General features: G+C 37.7%; 1 protein-coding gene across 1 annotated transcript in view; it reads right to left on the bottom strand.

Moving 5' to 3' along the window:
• Nucleotides 1-21,971, bottom strand: part of LOC150088463 (serine/threonine-protein kinase Genghis Khan-like) — a 905,682-nt gene that overhangs the window by 109,237 nt on the left and 774,474 nt on the right. Inside the window, exon 39 of the mRNA XM_090370169.1 lies at nt 15,118-15,198. Within this exon, the coding sequence (XP_090226295.1) occupies nt 15,118-15,198 (81 nt within the window). The remainder of the gene's footprint in view (nt 1-15,117; nt 15,199-21,971) is intronic.

Below are 21,971 nucleotides of genomic sequence, written 5' to 3'. Positions count from 1 at the left end.
TGTTCTAAAAGCTCCAGTAGCAATGCAGATGGCTTGGTGATGAACTGGATCTAGCCGTCATCGCTGTGACATTATCAGTGACACAACCAGTCTCAGAGTAGAGTGGCAGCAACTCATTATGTACCTGGTACTCATTATGTACGGTGTTTCTTGCTGATGTGTACACTTGGGACCAATAATCTCATTTAGAATGGACGAGTGCACGATATAGGTGGAGTAAGGTGCAGCGGTCTACTCCCCATTTATTGGAGGAGATCATGCATAGGAGGTTCAATCCCCTTGTGCACTTTGTCTGTAGTTGACGGATATGTGGTAGAAATGTCAACTTCTTATCAAATATGAGCCCCAAGAACTTTCTGTCGGGTGCTACTGGAATGATATTTTGTCCAAGCTTGAGTTCTGGTTCAGGGTGAAGATTTCATTTGCAACAAAAGTGTACGCAGATGGTCTTCTGTGGAGAGAACCTGAAACCATTAGCCATTGCTCAACAGAGTTGATGCAGTCAATAATGGCATGCTGTAATTGTCTTTTGATAACCCTCATATTGCATGACTGCAAAATGATGCTAAAGTCGTCTACAAAGAGGGCACTGTTTATGGTTGAAGGAAGTTGTTTAGTAATAGTTTACTTTGATGGCAAAAAGCATAACACTTAGAACTGATCCTTGTGGAACTCACTCTTCTTGGCAAAATGGCCGAGAGAGTGGATCCAACATGAACTTGGAAAGACTGGTTTGAGAGGACGTTTTTAATAAAGATGGCAATGTGTCCCCTAAGACCAAAGTTATATGTCTTTTGAGATGCCATATCTCCAAGCCATGCCATAAGCTTTTTCCATGTCAAAGAAAACTGACACCTGGTGTTCACATTTCAGGAAAGCATCACAAATAGATGTTTCCAGTCAGATTAAATGGTCGAGTGTTGACCTGTTCCTACAGAAGCCATATTGTGTCCTGGAAAGGAGGTCATTAGCTTCTAAATACCACATAAAGTGAGCATTGACCATTCTTTCCAGGATCTTGCACAAGCAGCTGGTCAGAGCAATAGGATGGCAATTTTTTGGTATTTTTGGATCCTTTCCTGGTTTCGGAAAGGCAATGACGGTTGCCGTATGCCACGAGTCCAGAAAATGCTCTTCAGTATAGATTCTCTTATAGAGACAGAGCAAGAGATCCATGGATTCTGATGAAAGATGTTTAGCATCTCATAATGGACGTTATTTGGCCCAACCACACTCGCTTTGGATAGGGAGAGCGCTGCTTTAGCTCCCACTGTGTAAAAGGCTGATTGTATTCCTCACTGCCATTTGAAGACAGCTTCAGTTGCTGTTTTTCTGATCTTTGAGGACCAGGAACTCTGAGGGGATACGATGTTTCTGAGGACATTTTAGCAGATGTCTCCCCAGGAGTGTTTGTGATTGCAGTTAGGCCTGTAATTGTACATCCATTATGTTAAAGGATCAATGAAGGGTGTGATGTGTATTTGCCCTTCATTTTCCTAACTTTGTTCTAGATGGCTTTGGGATTAGCAGTCCGTGTGAGGGAAGATGTATATCGGATACAAGGTTCCTTTTGGCTCTGACATCTGATGTAATGTGCTTTGGCATGGGCACGTTTCAAGGCTATTAAATTATCTCTGGTGGGGTACCAACAAAATATTTCCCATGTTTTGTTTTGAGCCTTCCTAGCTACTACGCATTCTTCATTCCACCATTGGTTTTGAAAATGTGGAAACTGGGTTGATGTCCTTGGGATTGCAACTGCCGCTGCTTAGATGATACTTTCTGTGATGTGCTTTACTGTCTCATTAATTGGCTCCTGCCTGACTGTGGTGGTATTAAATGTGGCCAAATGTCTAAACACATCCCAGTCTGCGTGATTGATCTTCCACCGTGGTATCCTAGACTGGTGGCATTGTCTCTCATAAAAAATGGTGGATAGCACGGGGAAGTGATCACTGCCATAAAGGTTTTCTTCAATCTCCACGTACACACAGGCAGGAGAGAAGCAGAGCAGATGGAAAGATCAATAGCAGTAAATGTATAGGGTAGCCATGTGGAAAAAAGATAATAAATTCCACATTAGGAAGAGCTGGATCATTATTTTCAAGCAATTGCTCGATAATCCAACCCCTTCTATTGATGTTGTCAGAACTACCCCACAGAGTATTATGTCCATTGAAATCCCCTAATAATAGAAAAGGGAGTGGCAGTCTGTTAATGAGATCATCAAGGTTGCCTGGGGGATGTTGTTCCCAGGTGGAAAATAGATAGAATAAACTGTTAAGAGGAACCCTACTGTAAGACAAAATGCTACAGGTTGGTGGTAAGTGGTAAAGCTTAAAAGGGGTATGGTTACCCACAAGGATGGGTAAACACACCCCCTTTTTATCGGGTCCATCTGGTGGCTTCAGAAGGGCTGAGGGCTTTGTTTTCTCAGTTCTGGATTTCTCTTTCTTTGGAAAGACTGGGTGTTAGCCCATATCCATTTCTTCTTTTTCCTCAAAGAATTCCAGGACTGATTCATCCTGTACCTCCTTATCTTCCACATCCATTGTTTCTTGGATTATAGGTGGCTGTTCCAATTTCTTTGGAGTTTCTTTAGTACTGTGTTTTGGAAGTGGTGGAGCATTAGGAGGTATGGATATAGGAGTGGCAGCTGACTGTGATTTTTTGGTGGGCTTTTGGGAACTTAATAAAAAGCATGCAATGGGAGTAAATGATTCCCTTGGTGGAATAGTCATATCAGTCTGGGTCCCAATGGTACTCTTCCCAGAAGCTTTCTGAGCGTATGAGGGCTTGGCACTATTTATTGGTTGCATGCGTTTTCTGGACTCTTGATTGGTTATGTTCAACTCGTTTTTATTTTTTGAATTTCCTTTTCATCTTTCCATCGCTGGCATGCTCGAGAGTAGGCAGGGTGCTCTCCTTGGAAGTTAGTACAATTTGGCTTAGAAGCTAAACATTCCTTGCTCTCGTGATCTTAAGCATCACAGCGAGCACAGGCAGGGAAGCCACAATAAGCTGTTTGAGAGTGGCCATACTTTTGGCATTTAAAACACTTCAGTAGGTTTGGGATGTAGATCCTCACTGGGCAGTTTAAGTAGCCTGCCTTGAAGGGACTTGGAGAACATGGGGTGTTGAATGTTAGGATGAGAACTTGGGTAGGGACAAGATTATTCTTTCGCATTAATATTCTCTCAACAGCTCTCACTCCTTGGTCTCTCAATTCAAAGCAGATCTCTTCTTCAGAGACAAGAAGAAGATCCCACTTTGATATGACACCACATGAAGAGTTCAGAGTTTTATGCGGGTAACAACGATAGGTATTCCCCCCCCCCATATTGATGTGGCTTTCAGAAATTTTTGTGCATGTTTTAGGCTTGCAGCCTCAACTAAAATGTCTCCAGAATGCAGCCTTTTGACGGATTTTGAAGATCCTGCCAATCCTTCTAATCCTTTCTGGATGAAGAAGGGTGACATTTTCCCAAGTGACTGCTCTCTGGTGGAATGGAGAATGAGAAAAAGTGGTGTCACTGATGGATCCTCAGTTCTGGGTCTTTTTGAGTTGGTATTATCGGTGTTATCAGATCAGTTAGGTAGGGGCCTTGTTGGAACCCCAGAAGAAAAAGAGGGATTTAAATCACTCATGAGAGTAAGATAAAAATTTCAGATGCCCTAAGTACCTCACCAACCACAGAGCCCAACGAGGGGAACGCCCACTCATGAACTAGCAGGTACTGTGTACACGAATGGAATGTCAAGTTCACTCAGGAGCATCATACCCATGTTTCCAATAAGCTTTGATCTCGTCCCAGGACCAAAGGGAGGGAGACTTATTGGAATGCAGTTGATCCTAGCAGTAAGAACTACCTGCTGATTGATCCCAGTCGGACTGGTCCAGGACCTCCCATCTTGTTGAAGCAGGGGCTAAAAAAGTGGTGTATTAAGGCTGGGCCCCTCAACCACCAGGATCCTATTTTTTTTTTCTGAGTTTCCATGGGTCATGGTGCACAGCTGCACACACCGGATTCCAATGATGTAACCCTGGAACCAAAGTATGGGCATTGGATCCCAGTGATGCTAATCTGGAAGCCCAGAAGCATCACTCGGAGGTCCCCCTCATCATGTACAGGTGCCCACATTGAGGGGCACAACAGCAGCAGCAGCAGAGGAGGAGGTGGAGGAGGAGGAATGAGTATTCCACATCCAAAAGGACTGTTGATAAACAGTTAAGAGAAACATTGCATGGTCACCATCTGAATAAATTTCTTCTAGTGCAATCACAATGGATATGACCAACAGACACCAAGCCATCTGACAAAAACTAAGGATTAAATCTATACATCACAGTATTCAAGAAAACTCAGTCTACCATTACAGCAAAATAAATGATGTTGTGTGACAGGTAGTATGAAACAACAGCTTGCAACCATGACATCATAACCAGAGAGAAAAGAATGAGCCACATGATCTGCCTCCCCCACATTCTTCGAATGTTTAGCATAGCTTGCAGCAAAGCGAAAGCAGCCGATTTCTGAGGATTTCTTGGCATCCAATCTCTGACAGACCTCTGATCTCCTGATCTCATTGTCTCAAGACTATTTCTTCCTTGTCTCCTTATTCTTTTTATCTTTTTTGCATCTGGCAAGATGTAACCAAAGTAAGAGAATTATGTAAATATGTAAACAAGTTTTGACTATTTATCCACAGAAGAAGGAACAATAGATTCAAAAAGTTTTAAGTATTGTAATATATGATTATTAATTAATTAAATATTAAATTGTCTAAATTATGTTCACAAAATATAGTATGGTGTGTTTCATTACCATATTAGTTATTCCTGCATTTATTATCATGTCCTCAACTATCTCAAAGTGAAAATAATGTTATTCAATATGACTTGCCACATGGCATATTATATGAAGCTATTCAGAAGTTTGTAAGCTCCAAAATTACAAAAATAAAGTTAAGAGTTTCATAATTATAAAATGTGTGTGTGTGTGTGTGTGTGTGTGTGTGTGTGTGTGTGTGTGTGTGTGTGTGTGTGTGTGTGTGTGTGTGTGTGTGTGTGTGTGTGTGTGTGTGTGTGTGTGAGTGAGTGAGTGAGTGAGTGAGAGAGAGAGAGAGAGAGAGAGAGAGGTATTTCAGTTAAAAGGCACTGGGGTCATCTATCACGCTTATTTTAGGTTTAACCTATTTGTTGTCTGGACCTTTTTTTGTCATATCTGGACTGAATTTTTGAATTTCATGTTAAAATTAGATTAAGTATTACCATTTAAATTTTATGACTTCTAAATTTAAAAATTTTGACTAATTATCTGTTTTCTTTCTCAACAGGAAAGTTGTTCCCTGTCCTTAGTTTAGTCTAAAAACATTATTATGTATCTGAAATAATGCATAATAATGTTATCATTATGCATTATTTCAGAAATATGAAATGAAAGTAAAAATTTTATTTTATTTTATTTTATTTATGAAAAAAAAATTGGTTGTAGTGTGTGGAGGCACAACACATTACCTTCAAACATTACCTTCAAACAGTATGCATGTTTTGTTCTACACCACAAAACATGCATACTGAAAAGCAAGCATAAAAAAAAAATAATAATTAATTTAATAAAATCAGTTTATGTTGTTTTCAGACATGTACTAATGATGCTTTTAGACTAAACAGAAAATGAGGAACAACCTTTCCATTGAGAAAAAAGTAAATGATGAGGCAAAATTTAAATTTATAAATTATAAAATCTAAATGTAAAAATATAAAATCTAATCATAAAATCCAAATTACACTTAAGCTAATTTTAACAAAAAATTCAAAAAATTTCAGCCCAAATATGACAAAAAAAAAAAAAAAAGGCCCAGATAACAGTCTAAACCTAAATATAAGCAAAACATAGGTATCCCTGATGCCTTTCAACTGACACATCATATATACATATACAGTGTGTTTCAAAATTGCATGGAACATATGCAGGAGCATTCATTACAACTAAAAATAAGAAGAAAAAAGTTCCCATAAATAGATCTCAAAATTGTTTATTTCTGAGACATTAAAAATTAATCATAAATTACAAAACATAAAAAGAAACCAAAATAAATCCCTAAAAGGAAAACATCTAAGGCAGATGTTTAAAGTGACCCTCATTTTGTTCAATGTGACATTCAGGGCAAAAAATCCTTGATGTGTCTTTTCATTTCAGGACTATTATTAATGGTTTCAGCAGCAAACAATGCAATTTCTCAGTTCATCTTGTGTGGTAATATGTATAAAATAAACCACAGACAGTGATCTTAGCCATTGCATAGGACCATTCTAGCCAATCTATCGACTGTTGTACTCTGTATTTAAAAAGTTGGAAACATCACTGGGAAAGTGGGCTGGCACACCATCATGCATAAACCATATCCTCTGCTGATTTTCAAAGCATATGTTTTCCAATAGTTCCCACAATCTGTTCTTCAAAAAATGTAGATATGCCATTCCAGAAAGCCTTGCTGGTAAAAAATAAAAAATAAAGGATAATGAGACTGTCCCTAGAACACCATACAAAATATTAATGGAAAAGATAAGTTGATAATGAGTATTGATAGTTTATGTGGTTTTCTTAGCCTGAATACAAGTGTTTTGAGAGTTTTCAGAATTCTATTTCTTGTGAAACTTGATTCATCTGTGACCAGAACATGGTTGAAAAACTGAGGAAATGTCAAGAAATGAGCCACTGACAGAAGTTTTTGCATTATTTATATCTTTAGCAACATTTCCTGTACAGGCATACTGTTAAATGGGTAACTGTGTGAAAATGTCCTCCTTATGCTTGCAGTTGAAATATTTATATGACCTGACAACCTTCAGGTACTTGTGGTAGAAGACACTTGTACAAAGATTATTTGCTATTCAACATTTGTAGTTTTTAAAAGCACTCTCTACCAGCATTTACTCATAAAGGTTTCAGCTTTGCCTGTTTCTCTAAGTAATTTTTCCATAGCAGCAAATGTTTTTTTTATTTAGAACAAGTCAAGTTGAAAAATACTCAGCACGTCTGCAAATGGCAACTATGGAATTCTTACGAACCTCACCATAAATATCAGTTTAACAATTAGGCAACTGTCATGGAACCTGACACTCAAGTAACGGACATGTTGACACTGCTAGTGTGTACTAGAAGTGTCGACATGTATTACTCGTGCATACAGAGGTTATTCACAACTGAGTAACTGATATGATTCATGTAGCAGAACCACACTTCATATTGGTGTTAGTAAATATGTTTGGTACTGTTTAAAGCCTGTTTTATAGTCATATTTTTATGACATAAATTTGAACAGAAAAATGTTTTGCTATTTCACAAGGTTTTATAATTTATCATTAATGTTTAATGATTTATTGTATGTCAGTTTGGATGCACAATAACCACTCACAGCCAACAGGGGTTGATAATAGTTAATGCTATAATTTTCTATTCAAAATTATGAATGTAGGAGGGCTATCTTCTCTTGTTTTTTTTGTAGATAGCAGCATTTAAATTGTGGAGTAATTATAATGTTTTTAATGCTCACAGCTGATTGAAATTTTCCTTAACCACAAGTTGCATTGTTATCTCTACTTTCGAACAAATGGCATCACCAAAGCTATTCACTCTGCCATTTATTTAAAAGATGAGACACTACTATGATAGCTCAGACAATTTTTTAATACCATTGTTGTAATTTGTGATCACCTTTAGTCTAGATACCATTAATTATTAATTGGAGGAATATAGCCATAAAAAAACTTTTTATGCTTCAATGTACGACATGCACTGTGTGAGTTTTGGTTTGAACTTAAAAGTCACTTCACATCACTGCACAAAACGAGGGAAAACTGGAACATCAGAAGGGAAGATTGAAAATAGTTTTTTATTTTCTTTTTGATAATAAAACTGCTATTTTAGATATCATTTTTTCTTATTATTCAATACAGTATTAGTAGTGGCCAATTATGCAAGAAAAAAAAAAAAAAACATTTCCATAACACCTGCCTATGTACTCTAATGGTTTGTATAGACCTTCCTTGAATTTTTTCAAAACTACAAATTCCTATCAGCTGATGAACATCTGCTAGGAATTTGTTCCAACAATCAACTACCCACTAACTAATGGCAAACTTTGGCATATCTATGCTGCAGCTATCCTTCCTCAATTTAAATTTATACTCCTTCATGGGTGTAGTTTAAGCAATAAGGAAGGCCTCCATCAGCACTGAGCTTGCTTAATCTATTTAAAGCTTTAAACAAGAGAGAGAGAGAGAGAGAGAGAGAGAGAGAGAGAGAGAGAGAGAGAGAGAGAGAGAGCAATTTGCAGAAGTGAAGTTTTTTCTGGCAAAAGCATCCTTTAGTTCCCCTCATTATTTTTGTTGCACTTCTCTACATACATTCGAACAGGTCCACATCCTTCCTAAAATGAGGATTCCACACCAGTATGCAATACTCAAGATGTAGACAAACCGTTGCATCTGATCTCTGCTGGCACAAAATTCTTGCATATCATTGGGAAAACCCAATGAGCTGTCCTAGCAGTCTGAACTGCTCAGGGAACTTCAAATCTGCCCTGCTCAGAGAATTCCACATCTTCATACCTGCACAATTACCACCACGTCTTTTTCATTCCCCACTACACTAAGTGTAGTACCACACAATTCGTAGGTTAAACTGGAATTCCTGCTATACATGTGCAGTATCTTACATTTGCCAATGTTGAACATCAATTGCCATTTCTCAGCCCATCTGCCTAATTTTTTTAGATCTTGTTGCAGTAGCTTACACTGATTACTCTCATTAATAACAATCCAGTCAACATTCATATCGTTAATAAATATAGAAAACAAAAATGGTCACAGCAGTGAGCAGTGTGTGTGTGGGGGGGGACTGCACTAATAACATTAGTCTAAGAAGAGCAGCACTCATGGATAACAACCCTCCATCTTCTCCCACTCAACCACCCCTTTATTCATAGCAGTAATTTGCCTCACTGCCATATTACTCCAATATGTAGCAGTCTTTTATCAGCAAGAGTATCAAAATTTTACTGAAATCTAAGTATATGATATCAAAATTATTTTTGTAACCTCTTCCTTTTTTTTACTGCATCATAGTATCCAATAAGATTGGTCAGATGAGGGAGCGCACTCCTTAACAAGTCCATGCTGCGACTGCAATAGTAATTCGTCATGCATTAAGAATCTGCAGATAAATGAACCACTAGGTGGAAGTGATCACAGTGTGCTGAAGTGGGAAGAATCAGTAGTGATTCTTCATGCATTAAGAATCTGCAGATAAATGAACCACTAGGTGGAAGTGATCACAGTGTGCTGAAGTGGGATTTACTCAAAGAGGTAACTAGAATTAGGGGTAAAGGGAAGGGTTACTGCTTTCGTAAAGGCGACTACGATGGACTGAGACAGTATTTAAATTCTATTCAGTGGGACCGACTGATGATGTTACCAACAGCAAATTCAAAATGGGAAGCATTCAAAGAACGTATCTTGGAAGCTACTAGGCTTTACATACCAACTAAGAAATATTGTTCAAGGTTTAGGCCAAAATGGATGTCAGATGAACTAATGAGGCATATGGCAGAGAAGAAAAATGCATGGGATACATACAAATTAACACGTGACACAGAAGTCCATGATAGATACAAGTTGATCTCTAATCAAGTTACAAAGGAGGTTAGGCAGGCGAAGGCAGATTACGAGAAATCTTTGGCAAGGGATGCAAAGAAAAACAGCAAAGAGTTCTTTACTTATGTAAACTCTAGAAGGAAGGGGATGAATCAGATTGGTCCACTTGATATTGATGGGTCAACTGTTGATGATCCTACTCAGGTAGCAACAAACTGAATGAATATTTTGCATCGACATTCACACATGAGGAGTTATTCAGCGAGGGGAATGCCAGAGGTGTATTCAACTATGGCAGTAAACTAGAGAATCTTGTAATAACTGAGAGTAAAGTGGAGGAGAAATTGTTGAAGATAAAGACAAGAAAGGCACCTGGCGTGGATGGGATCTATACAGTTATATTAAAGCAGGCAACAAAGGAAGTAAGCAAACCCTTAGCCATAATTATGAGATCTTCTTTGGACTCAGGGGAGGTACCCATGGACTGGAGAAGTGCAAATGTGACCCCAATTCACAAAGGAGGATCAAAGGGTGACACAAGTAATTATAGACTTGTTAGTTTAACTTCTGTTCCAGGAAAATTAATGGAGGCACTGGTTAAAAATGCATGGCAGGATCATCTAGACAAGACTTCAGTTATAGCTCGGACGCAGCATGGTTTTGTTAAGGGGAAGTCTTGCCTGACCAATTTGATTGGATACTATGATGCAGTCACAAAAGAACTGGATGCAGGGAATAACTTTGATATTATATACTTGGATCTTAGAAAGGCTTTTGATACTGTTGCACATGGAAGACTGCTGCACAAATTGGAGCAGTGTGACATTGGAGGCAAATTGCTGCTATGGATAAAGGGGTGGTTGAGGGGGAGAAGACAGAGAGTGGTGATCACTGGACACTGCTCATCGTGGACTGATGTTATTAGTGGAGTCCCTCAGGGTTCAGTGTTGGGTCCATTATTGTTTTCTGTATTTATAAATGATATTGATGATGGTATATCAAGCATGATGTCCAAGTTTGCACATGATACGAAGGTTGGCAGGGTTGTCAAGGACACTACTGACACTATACTGCTGCAACAGGATCTGGAAAGGTTGAGCAGATGGGCTGAGAGGTGGCAAATGAAGTTTAACATTGACAAATGTAAAGTACAACATATGGGAAAGAGCAACCCCAGAGCAACGTATCAACTCTGTGGTACTACACTGACAGTGGTAGAGAATTAAAGGGACCTGGGGGTGGTTGTGCAGGCAGATATGAAGTTCTCTGAGCAGGGCAGATAGGCTGCAAGAGTAGCTCATGGTGTATTGTCAATGATATATAGGAATTTTTCTAGAAGGGATAAGGAGGTGATTATTCCCTTGTATAAGGCAATGGTCAGGCCACACATAGAGTACTGTAAACAGGTCTGGAGGCCTCATTTCAAGAAGGATGTAGAGCTGCTGGAAAGAGTACAGAGAAGGGCAACAAGATTAGTGAATGGAACAAAGGGGTGCTCTTATGAAGAAAGGCTTAAGTTTTGCAAATTACAGTGTCTGGAGACTAAGCACCAGCGAAGTGATCTGATAGAGGTGTATAAAGCCTTGAATGGTTTGAGCATGCTCAATGCTGATGGGATTTTTCCTCTTGCTCAGAATAATCACCTGAGAGGGCATAAATTCAAATTGAGGAAAGACAGATGTAGGATAGACGTGTAGAAATTTGCCTTTAGCCAGTGAGTAGTTGGTTAGTGGAACAGACTTCCATCCCCTGTTGTTGTGGAAGTTATTAGCATAAATAAATTTAAGGCGCCCAGCTGGACAGGTATTCCGAATGAACAGAGGGGTGAACTGGAAGTGGTGTGTGTTTTTTTTTTTTTTTTGGCTGATGCTGCATAAGCTTGCTTTGTTGCATCAAATGCCTCTACTAATGCTAATGCTAATTTTAATTTCCCAGATATTGACTGGAATTTGTGGGTTGGTCACTCACACACTAGCAATGCTTTTTTGTGGATTTATTGGATGATTGTTTTCTACATCAGCATGTTCGGGAGGCAACTAGAGGGAGTAATACTCTTGATCTGATTATCAGTAATGATTCTTTATGCATCAAGAATCTGCAGATAAAGGAACCACTAGGTGGCAGTGATCACAGTATGCTGAAGTGGGATTTACTCAAAGAGGTAACCACCATAAAGAGTAAAGGAGAGGGTTTTTGCTTTCATAAAGGCGACTACGATGGTCTGAGACAGTATTTAAATTCTATACAGTGGGACCAACTGATGATGTTACCAACAGCAAATTCAAAATGGGAAGCATTCAAAGAATTAATCTTGGAAGCTTGTAGGCTTTTCATACCAAAAAAGAAATACTGTTCAAGATTTAGGCCTAATGGATATCAGATGAACTAATTAGACATGTGACAGAGAAGAAATATACATGGGATACATATAAATTAACATATGACACAGAAGCCTATGATAGATATAAGCTGGTCTGTAACCAAGTTACAAAGGAGGTTAGGCAGGCGAAGGCGGATTATGGGAAATCTTTGGCAAAGGATGCAAAGAAAAACAGTAAAGAGTTCTTTACTTATGTAAACTCCAGAAGGAAGGGGATGAACCAGGTTGGTCCACTTGATATGATGGTTCAACTATTGATGATCCTGCTCACGTAACTAGCAATCTAAATGAATATTTTGCATCAACATTCAAACATGAGGAGTTATTCAGGGATGGGAATGCCAGAGGTGTATTCAACTGTGGCATTAGGCTAGATAATCTTGTAATAACTGAGAGTAAAGCGAAGGAGAAATTGTTGAATATAAATACAAGAAAGGTATCTGGGGTGGATGGAATCTATCCAGTTATATTAAAGGAGGCGGCAAAGGAAGTAAGCAAACCCTTAGCCATAATTACGAGAGTTCCATTGGACTCAGTGGAAATACCCATGGACGTGAGATGCAAATGTGACCCCAATCCACAAAGGAGGATCAAAGGGAGACACAGGTAATTACAGACCTGTTAGTTTAACTTCTGTTCCAGGGAAATTAATGGAGGCACTGGTTAAAGAAGTATTGCAGGTTCATCTAGACAAGACTTGTTATAGCTTGGACACAGCATGGGTTTGTTAAGGGGAAGTCTTGTCTGACTAATATGATTGGATACTATGATGTAGTCACAAAGGAACTGGATGCAAAGAATAACTTTGATATCATATATTTGGATCTTAGAAAAGCCTTTGATACTGTTGCACATGGAAGACTGCTGTACAAATTGAAGCAGTGTCGCATTGGAGGCAAATTGCTGCTATGGATTAAGGGATGGTTGAATGGGAGAAGACAGAGTGGTAATCAATGGGCACTGCTCTTCGTGGACTAATGTTGTTAGTGGAGTCCCTCAGGGTTCAGTGTTGGGTCCATTGTTGTTTTCTGTATTTATAAATGATATTGACGATGGTATATCAGGCTTAATGTCCAAGTTTGCAGATGATACAAAGGTTGGCAGGGTTGTTAATGACACTAATGACAGAACCATGCAACAGGATCTAGAGCAAATGGGCTGAGAGGTGGCAAATGAAGTTTAACATTGACAAATGTAAAGTACTATGTATGGGAAGCAGTAATCCCAGATTAACGTATCAACTCTGTGGTACCACACTGACAGTGGTGGAGAATGAAAAGAACCTGGGGGTACTTGTGCAGGCAGATATGAAGTTTTCTGAGCAGTGCAGATGGTCTGCAAGGGTAGCTCATGGTGTCTTGTCAATGATATACAGGAATTTTTCTAGCAGGGATAAGGAGGTAATTATCCCCTTGTATAAGGCAATGGTCAGACCACACCTTGATTTCTGTATACCGGTCTGGAGGCCTCATTTTAAGAAGTACGTAGAGCTATTGGAATGAGTACACAGAAGGGCAACAAGATTAGTGAATGGAACCAAGAGTTGCTCTTGCGAAGAACGGCTTAAGTTTTGCAAATTACAGTGTCTGGAGACTAGGCACCTGGAAACTAGGTGATCTGATTGAGGTGTATAAAGCCTTGAATGGTTTGAGCATGCTCAATGCTGATGAGATTCTTCCTCTTGCTCAGAATAATCGCCTGAGAGGGCATAAATTCAAATTGAGGAAAGACGGTTGTAGAATAGATGTGTGGAAGTTTGCCTTTAGCCAGTGGGTGGTTGATTGTTGGAACAAACTTCCATCTGTCGTTGTAGAAATTGATAGCTTAAATAGATTCAAGGCAGAACTTGACAAATATTTGGGGCGAGTAGATGGGTGAAATAAGGGTTTTTTTTTTTTTTTTTTTTTTTTTGGCTGATGCTATATAAGCTTGCTTTCTTGCATCATGTGTCTTTGCTAATGCAGTGTAACAACAATCTCTCTTCCACTCACCTCTCAGTTATTGCAAAACCATTTTGCTGTTAATTAGAATTTGATGAACTGCTGGTATCCTTAATCCTAAACAATTTCTGATGTGTGAATGTAGATGCAAAATACGCACTCAGGTTGTCAACAACCTGAGCAGGATCATTAACATTTAAACCATTTATATCTAGTTATTTGTTATTTGGTTTTTAGGAGCATTAGCAACTAAGGCCATATGGCTCCGGGATATGCGGTGGTCATTCCCTGACCTTTCCGCATCCTCTGTATTTGGTGGTGACGGGCTCGAACCCCAGTCTAATCAAGAAGCGTGTGCTATGCACTTCCCACCTGCCTACGGAGGCACCTTCATATCTAGTGAACATGTGATTGATCACCTTCCTTCTAATGTTTACATAAGTAAAGAAGTATTTACTGCTTTTCTTTGCATTCTTTGTCAGAGATTTTTTGTAATCTGTCTTAGCTTACCTAACCTCCTTTGTGACTTGATTGCAGACTAGTTTATATCAACTGTATAGAAATATACAGTAGATATAAATCTCTATTGCCTAATAATTCTTATGCATCCCAAGCATTTTTATTTCTACCATGGGTTTTGTCAATTCATATAACATCCATTTAGGTGAAAACCTAAAACAGTATCTCTTAGTTGGTGTAAAAAGCTAGTGGCTTCTACAATTACTTCCTTGAATGCTTCCTATTTAGAGTTTGCTGTTGGTAATATCATTTAAAAACACATTTTAATATAAAAAAGAAACATACTCATGCATTTATACTTAAAGAGATTCTTATGATAATATTTAATTGTAAATATTTTTGCTTCTAGTCATGAAGACAAAGATATTTTGTACAGTCAAATGAAAGTGAATGAATAAAATAGCATTTATACACAAATGGATGATCTACTAGTTTTGATCTGTTCCATAATGTTCTGTTGCCTCAAAAAAGTTGAAAAACAATGCACTAGAGGGTTAATAAATATCTTTTATAAATATTGATACACATATTCCTCTGGCTATTTGAAGAATAAACTGAAATTTTAATTTATGTTTACCTATTATATAGTTAATCATGAACTTTATAAGATTACTTACTTATACCAGTAGGTAATGCTGGAAACATCAGCTCCTTTTCCCTCGATTTCTTTCCTTGTCCATCCACATATAAGCCAAGGTCTACACGAATTAAAAAATAACTAGTAAGGTGTTAAATGAAATCATTCTTAATTAAGCACCAAGGAATGCAAGACCAATTTTTGATATTGTGCATTTCATTCAAATACACCAGTGTTGAAAAAATTCATGTAGGTAAAAATACTAAGTACCTAAAAATATTGGACAAAGATCTAGTATCCCAGAGTTTTAGTACTCATCTCAGATGAATCAGAATGGTCAATACATACTTATGTGCAATACAAAAATGACAGCTATACAATCAATGAGATTGTATGATAATAAAACAAAGTTTTCTGACGAGATAATCTATATTGAAATTTATGATTATTTCTGCTCTTTTGTAGAAATAATCAGAAATTCAATTCCTTAATCAGATCATTGACATCAACATTACAAAAGTCGTCATATTTTGAATCATATAAAGATCTTTTCAATACATCATGAGATCCACATTGTCCAAATTTTTCAATAACTAATGTTGCATAAAAGTCTGAAATTATGAATGATGCATCATTCATAATTTATTATTCACTGACTGAGTGAGAGCAAAATCAATAATTAAAAAAATATATTCTGAATAATTCATCTACATCAGCACTAATATGATTTTTGGATTGATATTTGAATATTTTCCTTTTCTCTGATGACCTCTATCTTAAATTCTCAGCTTATATTCAAGACCTTTAACAAAATAGGAAAATTTGAAATCATTTGAGTGACAATTGCTTACAACAGAAATAGTCCTATCGATTGTTTAGAACCACAAATATGTGTATACAAGATGTTTTTAACTTTTTTTTTTTTTCATTATATTCACCTTACATCTCATACCATATAGTTATATTTAATAAAATTCAAAAGATATTTAGATAGTTTGTTTTACTGATGTGACTTCCAATTCAAATATAGGACCTCCCCTGTGGTATTTAAATATCATACCCAAATCTAGTGCTTTCTCTAAGGTTTTGTTCGCACCACCTATTTGAAGATGTGCCATTTTAACACTGTGCATTCTGCACTTCCACAATGATTTTTAGGTGCATTCATATATATATATATATATATATATATACACTGTGCTGCCACTTTATTAGGTACACCCCTACTGTGCACACAAATGGTTGTCCCACAACGTTGCAAGTCACATGACCACAGTTGTGGATATAAATGCAGCAGAACAACCTTTATAGTAGTTAAGCATACAAACCATAGCAAGAATGGGGAAAAGGAGTGATCTAACAGACTTCAAATGTGGCATGGTAGTAGGTGCAAGACATGCTGGACAAAGCATCTCTGAAACGGCAGTTCTCCTGAACGTTTTACGCACCACAGTTTCAACAGTGTATCGAGAATGGTGTAACGAAGGGAAAACATCCTCTCAATGGCGCTCCTGTGGAAGAAAATCGCTTGTTTATGAGAGGTCAGAGGAGGATGACTAGAATTGTGCAAGCAAAAAGATGGGCCACAATGTCACACATTACATCAGAATACAACCTTGGTGCGCAGAACAAAATATCACAATGGACCACTAGTCGCACTTTGTCGTGAATGGGCTACAACAGCTGATGGCTACGTCGTGCACCTCTGTTATCAATGAAGAACAAGAGAGCATGCCTCCTGTGGGCACAGCAACACCAGCACTGTACTATCGAGGATTGGAAAACAGTTGCTTGGTCTGACGAGTCGAAGTTTCTGGTGCATCTGGTGAAAACAACATGACTCCATGGACCCATCATGTCTGATGACTACTGTGCAAGGTGGTGGGGGCTGTGTTATGGTGTGGGGAATGTTTTCTTGGCACACGTTGGGTCCAATGATACCCATAGATTCACATCTGAATGCCACATCGTACCTAAACATTGTTGCTGACCAAGTGCATCCTTTCATGTTGACAGTTTATCCTCAGTCAGATGGTTACTTCCAGCAGGATAATGCGTTGGTGCACAAAGCCCGAATCACTATGGAATGGTTCCAGGAACATGACAATGACTTTTCTTTGCTGCAGTGGCCCACTCAGTCCACAGATCTCAATCCTATTGAACATCTTTGGGATGAGCTGGAAAGGGCTGTTCGCTGCAGGCCTACATCTCTGTTAAATCTCAAGGAACTGCGTGACATACTCATGTCTGCATGGTACTCCATTCCTGCACAACATTTTCAGCATGTTGTTCAATCCATGCCTAGATGAATTCAGGCTGTTTTGAAGGCTAAGGGAAGCGCAACACGCTACTAGGTAGGTATACCTAATAAAGTGGCAGCACAGTGTATATGCATAAGATCTTATTGTCTTCACCATGTCCATCCATCTACCTACAGGTAACAACTTGACTCTCAATGAACAGATTTTTGCGAAATTTTATATTTAAATCTTTTAGAATAATTTGTTGTGCCATCCCAAATTTCATTAAAATTGGATAAATAGAAATCTGGCAATTATTATTTCTTTTTTTCCATGCAATTTATACAAAAAAAAAAAAAAAATTCATAGATTTAAACCATACGGCTAGCTTTATATCATCTGTGCATGCTTCATGTGTACTGTTATGCAAGAATCATGGACATCATATCACTTGTGAAGAGATAAGTATATGGAGAGAGAAAAAGAGAGAGAAAAAGAGAGATAAAAAATTAAATAATTTTTTTTTATACTCCGGATGACCACACTGTGAGAGGAGTTCACAAAATAGAAAGAATATAAGGAACAGCACCATATTTATCAGTCACGGGCTTGAACCCCAGTCACTCAAGGAATGTGTACTTATGCACCCTCAGGCCTGACCACTCAGCTATGGCAATAATTGCACTGAATTTAGACAACAAAAAACTAAAGAGTTTTATTAAGTGTTCTATAAAGTTATAATTTGAGATAATCATAATAATTAATTGATAAGATAACTGCATTTACTTTTTGCTTCTATTAACCATGAAAAAAGAAAGAAAAAAAATCAATGCACCTGAAATGTAATGCACTGCATATACATTACTGCTTTGTTACAAATGGAGTTCCTAATCGCAAAGTGAAGAAGTCTCAGATATTTTTTAAATTCAATGTGGTAAGACCAACTAATGAAGTCACCAAACGCATATTTTAAATGGGAAGCATTCAAGAAATAAATCATAGAAGGTAATAGGCTTTTCATACCAACTAAGAAATACTGTTTAAGCTTAGACCTAAGCTACAGAAGCCAACAGCAGACATAAAGTAATCAAATCACAAAGGAGCACAGGCAAGCTAAAACATATTATGAGAAGTTTTTGGCTAAAGACGCAAAGAAAAACAGCAAAGATTTCTTTCCTTATATGAAAGAAGAGAAGGAAGGGGATGAATCATATTGGTTCACTAGATATCAATTATTTAACTGTTGATAATCCTGTTTGGTTTGCTGACATACTAAAAGGGTATTTTTATTAGGAATTTATTAGGGGTGGGGATGCCAAAAGCAAGTAAAATTCTGGCAGGGAGCTGAATGAAAAAGTGAAGGAGAAATTGTTAAAAATAAAAGTGAAAAAAGGCACCTGAGTTGGATGGATCTATCCAGTCTAAAGAGGGCAGCAAAACAAGCAAACTTTCAGCCATGAATAAGTGAGCTTTTCCGGATTTGGTGGGGGGGAGGGGATGAGTCCCTATGGACTGGAGATGTGCAAATGTATCTCTAATTCAAAACAGGGGAAGAGAATCAAAGGGAGGCAGGAGTAATTACAGACCTGATAGCTTAACTTTTGTTCCAGAGAAAATAATGGAGTCACTGGTTAATGCAGGATCATCTACAACAGGTATATTGCAGTCCCAGCATGGATTTGTTTATGGGCAAGCTTGCCTGACAATCTGAATGTATACTATGACAGAATAACAAAGGAACTGAATGCAAAAAATAATTTTGACATCATACTTAGATCTCAGAAAAGTATTTGATACTGTTGTAGAGTACAGTGACCAAGTGATAGTCAAAGAATTTTCAGTTCCAACAAATGGATCAGTTTTTGAAGAATTTTGCCATTTTATTGATCTAACTGTCATATTAAGTTGTAATCAATAAGTACCTTTATAGTCCTAGTCACGCTTGTTATTTATTTTTTTTATTTTTTAATTTAGCTAAAGATTTTGTATGTTACTACTGAATATACGTAGAACCTTTGTATCATTTGAATCTCTATTTAACAAATATATGCAATGCATCATTACTGCATTAGATATATTTGTTTAGTGTAATAATTTGTTCAGTAATTTGTATACTGAATTTGAACGAAAATCAGGCCTCAGACCAGAACAGTGAAGCAAAGGGCTCAAGCTAGTGTGAGCAGCATGGCTCTGGGGAGAAATGAGGGGAGCAGTTATCCTCCAAATCACAGCCTTATGAGATCTACAGCATGTTTGATGTTCGTAGAGCTATCAGTAATGGGACACGATATTGCCAAGTCTTTCTGTGTGTACAATGTAAGGAGGATGAGGGCATAAGGCATCAACTCAGCGTTGTTGTGGGCCTTTATGACAGCTTGAAGAACAGGGAGGATGTCCCCAAAGGAATTAAAATTGAGGGCCCCAATCAGTTCTCATCAAGTTCCCAACTTAACAGCAAAGCTGTTAAGTTGGGAACTTTATGCATCAGGCAACAAACTCATGCATCAGGCAACAAATTGGCAATCACCAATGCACTTGTCCCACAGGAGCTAGTCCTTGTCAGTGACTCTATTGTAAAAGAAATGGGAAATATATTGTGTAAAATGATGGGCAGAATAGGACCAGGATATATCTGCCAGGAGCAAAAGTTGAGATATAGAGCAGCAAATATTATCTTTTAAGTGCACAAAAGGTGATATGGATGTGCAAAAGTTGGCACTAATGATATTAACATAAGGAGATCTGCAGACAAAGTGTTTACAATTCTGTCCAGACACAACAGGAGGGAGTATATGATGAGAGCCTTGTCAATCAATTTGGCCATGGAGGACACAAATTCAAACTGAGGAAGGATCCTCGTGGAATAGATGTGCGAAAGTTTTCCTTTTGCCAGTGGGTGGTTGATTGCTGGAACAAACTTTCCTTTTTTATTGTGGAAGTTTACAGTTTAAATAAATTCAAGGAAGAACTAGACAAACTACTGGAGAAAATGAATAAGCGAAATCAGATGTGTTGTGGGTTTTTTTTTTTTTTTTTTTTTTTTTTTTGGCTGATGCTGTGTATACTTGATTTTTTGCATCATTTGCCTCTGCTAACACTAATAAAAGCCTGCTATAATTAAAGTAGCATGGTATTAAAGGCAAGTTGCTGCTATGACTGTCAGGATGGTTGAGTGGGAAAATATGGAGTGTGGTTATCAATGACATTGCTCTTCTTCTCGGACTAATGTTATTAGTGGAGTCCCCCAGGGATCAGTGCTGGACCCATCGTTGTTTCATATATATATTAATGATACTGATGAAGGCATATTGAGCTTAACGTCCACATTTGCAGATGATAAAGATTGGAAGGTATTTAATCAGAGTATGCTCCTGCAAAAAGATCTGAACAAATTAGGCAGATGGCTAAGGGAGTGATTATTCTATTGTATAAGGAATGTTTAGGCCACACTTTGAGTATTGCATATAAGTCTGGAAGTCTCATTTTAGGAATGAAGGTCATTGTTGCTCTCAGCATCAGTTCTGATGGAACATGTGCTAAGAGCAATTAGATTGGAGTGAGGGGAGCAAATTTGTAGAACTGAACCCTTTTACCAGAAAAGACTTCAGTTCTGCAGATTGCAGAATCTGGAGAATAATTTCAAGTCAGTTGTTATAGTTTGGGATATGAAGATGAGAGAGTTTAGCAGAAAGATGTCCCATTCTCCAGAAAGAAATTGGTCTCCTTTCTGCAAGTGGCCTTATAGACTCGTAAAGGATTGGTTGGTTGGTTGGGTTTTATTGATGCATCAATAACAAAGGCTATAATGTCCTAAAACTATAAAAATAAAGATTTTGTTAACCTTAATAACATGTTACCTAATAAAAATAACTCTACAAGAGTTTATCAAAGAATAAAATGCACTATACAGAATAAAGTTAGAGAAGAAGAAGCTGTCATATCTGTTGGATAAAATCTGACAGCGTATCAATTCAGATAAAAGCAGTAAAAGATGTCAAGTATAATGTCATATCATGTAATTGAGGTCAGTCAATTAAAACATGTCAGATAAATAAAACAGTATCACTGTAGTATGCTGTTTCTAGTAAATGAATATACTTGGAATCCATAATCTAATTTAGATTGCACAAGTGCACAAAAGAAGCAGAGTAGTATTTATCAATCTGCATGCTAAATGGATGTATGGAGGATGTTTAGAAACATCACAGAAATATATCAACTTTTTGTTGAATAAGCACTGATATTTTACACAAATTTCAGTTCCTGTTCAAGAAAAGCTTCTGCTTTAAACAAAAGCTACATGCAAATAGTATACCAGGATAGAAACTTAAAACCACTGTTTCCCAGGAAATGAGAAATTTAACAATTTGTTGTTGGCTTTTGATGACCCCCTCATGCTACATTACAGAAATGAAGCCAAAATATAGGGGGGAATGTTCACAAATGAAAGAAGTTGTTCACTAAGAGAATTAATTTTGATAACAAAGGAGCATAATATCTAAAACTGATTTCTGGAGAATTCCCTCACTCTGGGAAATGGTAAGGTGCTGCATAGCCATAAGGGCTATTCATCACGTTTGGATGTAGAGCTGCTGGAACAAGTGCAGAGAAGAGCAATGAGATTGGTGAGAGGAACAAAGGGTTGCTCTTACCA

This window comes from Mastigoproctus giganteus, chromosome 3 (genome assembly GCF_048544385.1).
Source record: "Mastigoproctus giganteus isolate SK-2022 chromosome 3, ASM4854438v1, whole genome shotgun sequence".
Taxonomy (NCBI): Eukaryota; Metazoa; Arthropoda; class Arachnida; order Uropygi; family Thelyphonidae; genus Mastigoproctus; species Mastigoproctus giganteus.
Note: the sequence above shows the minus strand (reverse complement) of the source record. Positions and strands in the feature narration are given on the sequence as shown.